The sequence below is a fragment of the Drosophila sulfurigaster genome, chromosome 3, assembly GCF_023558435.1.
Source record: "Drosophila sulfurigaster albostrigata strain 15112-1811.04 chromosome 3, ASM2355843v2, whole genome shotgun sequence".
Lineage (NCBI taxonomy): Eukaryota > Metazoa > Arthropoda > Insecta > Diptera > Drosophilidae > Drosophila > Drosophila sulfurigaster.
In genome coordinates, this window is record NC_084883.1 from 11,182,996 (window position 1) to 11,188,186 (window position 5,191).

Sequence of the window (5,191 nt, forward strand, 5' to 3'; positions counted from 1 at the left end):
AAGCACACATTTAAGGGAATTATTTATAAACATGTGGGAAAGTTATCGTGGAGTGCATTCGACTGTGAGATACCCGCTACACATTTTAAATAAAATTACATATGAGACACATACAAACATACCGAAAATATAGCAATCGCAATTATTTACTAGACTGAACTTTAAATTGCTTTTATTTCATACGAATTATCTGTCGCTTTGAGATTGCGAATATTCGTAGCAAGCCCTAATCACATTTTAATCGCTACACATTCTGACTAAAATCATCTACAAACATACTGTAAATATACCAATACTAATTTTATACTATACTGAACTTTAAATTGCTGATATACCTATACAGACTATTAAAGAAATATACCATACGGAAAAAAGAGTATATTTGGTATAAAAATATACCATTACATACAATGTATAAAAAGAATCGAGTCGAAGGCCCCAGCAGCCAGTACTCTCTTCTCTATTTAAATGTAATATTAAATACTAGATTTAATATAATAAATAAATAAAATAATAAAAAGAACAATATTAACTTTAAACTGTCTTTCAAACATGTTTTAATCAGTCATTAAAAACTAAATATATTATTACACTTATTAACGTAAAGTGCAACATCTAGGTGTTTAGAGAGTCAGTCAAAAAACTCGAATGGACAGACATGTCCGAATGGTGCTAAGAATAAATATATTTTAAAGATCAGTGCTGGTTATTTCTGTCTCTTACATTCGATTATCAAAAGTACATTATACACTTCCGCTCTATGGGTAGTGGGTATAAAAATTTACTGATAATCAAGTCAGAGTAAATAATTTGTATGTAGGAGCAATCGCAAAGATGCTCATCTATCTTACTTAAAGCTCTCTTGTTCTTGATTTATGAAATCAGTCTCTGTTAAGCTATAGCTACAATCACAACATAAAAATGCGGAATTTTCTAACATGCATTTTTTTGACCTGTTTATATCAAGGAGTTATCTCAAATTTGCATTCGGAATATGCAGACGATTTGGTAAGTTAATAAAGAAATATTATCATCATTATTTTGTTATCATTGAAGTCGTTCATTCTCAATCCCAATTTGAATTTATTGTAAACCTATTGACACATAACACTTAATTGTTTATTCATTATTTATTTGCTTATATGTTAGAACTGTGCGGTCGCTAAACAATTGGAAAATCAATGTGCCTCTTATTGCTATCGGGTTATCAAGCCTTTTATACAGATAACCCATGAATGCCATCAAAAAGATGCAAAGATTGCGGATCTCATCGAACAGTTGGCTAAATACAAAGCAGCAGAATCGAAAAACAAAGAGCTACTCGAAATAACAGCTAATATGGTTGATATGAAGAAAATGATTTCCGAAATGAAAACTCAATTGAACGAAAGTCATAACGTCCAAGAAAGCGAACGCAATACACAAAATACATTGAATAGTGGTCTTAAAATGATTAAAGTGCCGGGTCTTGAAGCATTTCCAGTTCTCTACAACAACCACATTGCAGGACCTGGATGGATTGTAATACAACAGCGGTTAAGTGGCGACCAAAGTTTTTACCGTAATTGGGCTGCCTATCGCGAGGGATTTGGTGAGATCGCCGAGAGTGGGGAGTTTTTCATCGGTCTTGAAAAGCTGCATCGAATGCTAGCGATCAATCAACCCAATGGGTTGTACATACGGATGGAGCATGTGAATAAGATTGTTCGTACTGCACACTACGATAACTTTAACGTTGGCGATGAGATGTCCGGCTACAAGCTGTTATCTCTCGGCAAACACTCGGGGAATTCCACAGATGCACTGCGTAGGAATGAAAAAATGAAATTCACAACATTCGATCGTGATAATGATGCCCATATCACTTCAAACTGCGCTCAAATCCAAGATGATGGCTGGTGGCATGCGGCCTGTTCCGATACGTGAGTATACTTATAGCGAACCTAGTAATCTACTATGTATTTAAATTACCATGTATTTTTGTACTTTCAGCAATTTGAACGGCATATACAATGACGCGAAGCATTGCATCTATTGGAACTCTGCGTACCTAAAGACGAATGGCGACTGCCTTAAGTCCGTACAGATTCTAATAAAACCAAAAATCACTTTCAATTAAGAAGCAAAAATAAAAACATAACCACAATATACGAGTATGAAAGATGTATTTTACGTTGGTAATATAAAATAATGTCGTTTTAACTAGATAAATATTTAAAACTAAATCATAACAACCCTACAACTTTTCATCTGCTGCTGCTGCTGATATCGATCGACAATTTCTTCAGATTTTGTTGATATATCGATATTCAATACTTCGTATTATATCGATTACCAGGCTGCACTGTTGATCAATCTCTATTTGGCGAATATATCGATATTCAATACTTGACTACATTTAGTATCGATAACCAGGGCTGCAGAGTTGTGCATAAATACATATGTGTGTATGTTTGTAAATAAGCAAATTTTTATTGGCAATTGTATTCATAAATATAATTATATATTGTTTAGGTTTGCCTTAAAATATGTACTATATAAATTTTCATTGATAATCAATTTAGCTGATGATAAGATCCTACCCTAAGTGTAATCACATTTTCCAATTATCCCAGAGTTTGATAAAAATCTTCGACACATTTACGTTAATTTTTTTGTGTGCGAAATTTTTTAATTCTTCAGCATCGTCGGCCGTAATTCATTTTGGCCAAGTTGCCCAGTTTTGGGCCCGTTGGTACATTTTGCTTCGTGTTTCGTCGGCAACATTTTTAGTTACAACTCTAAACAGGGCAACGGTCCAAGTAGAGCTGGAGAAAGAGCTGAAGAAGGAGCTGGCGCTAAAGCATCGAGCAGCAAGAAATGCGGTTACAGTGTCCAAAGGCCGTCCTAGAATGCCATAAATAACGTTGTCGGCAAAGAGAGTCCAAAGTCCGAGGCTGGCGCTAGAGATCGTTGGGTGCTGGTTGCAAAGGATGCCATTGCACCCCTCTCTTCACCCTTTTGTCTCTGCAATGTGCAACGGATAGCGGCACGCTGCGTTACGTTTTTGGCTCTAAATTAAATTTTTGCCAACGCCAAAAGAAGCTGCAAAATTTTTGTGCTTCGCATTGCACTGATGCGGCGGAAGCTAAGAGCCATTAGCAGAGCTCCCTAGTTCCAGTTTCTATCCAGGGCGCTTCCCATATTCCTCCTTTCCTCTCCTCTCCTGGTCTTCTCTTTTGCTCCTGTGTGACTGTAACTATTTCTCTAGTGCTGGATTTGCTTTGTGGCCACGGCTCATTATGGCTATGTGACTATGTGTGTGAGCATGTGCAATTAGTAGCGCTTTTTGGTGTCTTTGCACGCTGGCAAATAGCCAAAGGGCAAGCGATATGAGCTATCACAGGACTCATTGAAATTTACTTACCATCCCTAGGAGACAGAGCTCTGGCATTAGAGCGGAAGATGGCATTTTTCGCTACTACATAGTATGATACTACTAGTATTTGATGTGGCCACATAATTCTACACACAATGACCAGGCAGGCAACTGGACAGTTGAACTCGACAGTTGCAGTTGACATGAACATAAACTGTTGGACATGACAAGTTGGTGTGATATTTGCGACAACCTGTGGTTCGCCTCATCTCATCCGCTTGCATCTCCGTCTCGGCATTGTGCTTTGACAAAAAGCCGCACGTTATCCCTGCTAAGTGCAAAAGTGGATTGCAGTCAAGCTTCTGTTGGTGTTTTGCCTGTACTGTTGCAGCCAAAGAAGTGGTAATATAAAAAAAAGAGGAAAATAAATAAATGGCAGCCAGACAAGGACACTTGCAAATGAACAGCAGAGCGGCGCCAGGTAGAGTTACGTTTCCAGCGATGCAACATGGCAACAACGGGGCGGCATATAAATGATGCTCACGGCGCTGCCATGAAGTGCATAACGTTGTAGTCAGCCAACATTATTAAATAGTTGAGCAGCCAGCTACAAACAACTCTCTGTCTGGGCAACTGAGCCAGCTAAACGAACAGCAGCAGAAGGAGCTAAAGTCAGAGTCACTGTAAGTACCATAAAAATGTTCAAAATACACGTAAAATGCGCGGCAGCCGTAGACATGGCCAGGTTGAAGAGGGATTAGGGAAGCGAATGGAATAAGGGGAGAAGGTGATGGGTTAATGTGCAACTTGACTGAGTTATGTTATGTCAAGCTAGTCATGATGTGACCGCTAAGAAAGTGCCAAGTGTCACAAGTTCATCTCCAAAGTATGATGAAAATGAAGTGGAGCAAGTGGAGTCTACTTTAAAGTTGGCTTTATGTGAATAGCTTCAACTTCTTTGAATACAATTTGGATTTAAGGTAGGAAAGTGAATAAAGTGAGAGTAAATTAAGATTGTTACTAGTTCAATCACTTGATTGAGTAATATAATTTTACATCCGCTACGAATAGGGTAGAAAGTTTGCTTCAAATATTTGCAAATCGATAAAAATTAAATAACAAGCGTAATTTTGAAGATAGAGTTGCGAATTTTGGTAAATATATATTTGGTATATTTTGAATGTAGTATTATATCAATATACCAAAGGTATCATTTAGCATACTTTTCTTATTTTTGCGGTATATTAATTTAGTATATTTTAATATTAATTGCTATTATTCACATGGTTAGTGGGTATCTCACAGTTGAGCTCTCTCGACAGTAGATTTTTTACTTGTTCAATTCAATGTCAATGTTTGACCAACTAAAAACAATTTAAACCAACTTTGACAATTCCGAGTTAGCTAAATTAAATTAAATGTGATAGTCAGACGCAGCTGTTGCGGTCTTAGCTTTGAATTCGATTTACTTTACGCAAAACAAATATTATAATAATGAAAATATTATCGAGAATGGGAATGGGACATCTTGGACTAAGCCCATCATTTGTACTGAAAATAGACCAAAGAACTAGGCTGGAAAGTGAAGCTTGCGAAGCTCACGTAACCGGGCAACAGTATCAAGAGTGCTGCACGACGCACTTCGCATCCAAAAAAAAATACAATGAAATTGAATTTAGAGTAAGGTACCAAGCACGTACTCCTAGATATGACCGGCAAACTTTTTTTTCACAAATTATTTTTGAAGAAAACTTTTGCTCGCAAAGTTTACTGCATAATAAAGAAAGAAGAAAACGAACGAACAAACGAATGAGCGACTGCGAAAAGAAAAGA

The 5,191-nt window shown here is 37.0% G+C and overlaps 1 protein-coding gene across 1 annotated transcript; it reads left to right on the forward strand.

The window, feature by feature from the left end:
* The first annotated feature begins 883 nt into the window (after positions 1–883).
* On the forward strand, positions 884–2,162 carry LOC133844799 (angiopoietin-related protein 7-like). Its single transcript, XM_062279062.1, has 3 exons — positions 884–1,008; positions 1,150–1,922; positions 1,993–2,162. Exons 1-3 carry the CDS (start codon positions 922–924, stop codon positions 2,117–2,119), a joined length of 987 nt encoding a protein of 328 aa, XP_062135046.1. The 5' UTR covers positions 884–921; the 3' UTR covers positions 2,120–2,162.
* The last annotated feature ends 3,029 nt before the right edge of the window (positions 2,163–5,191 follow it).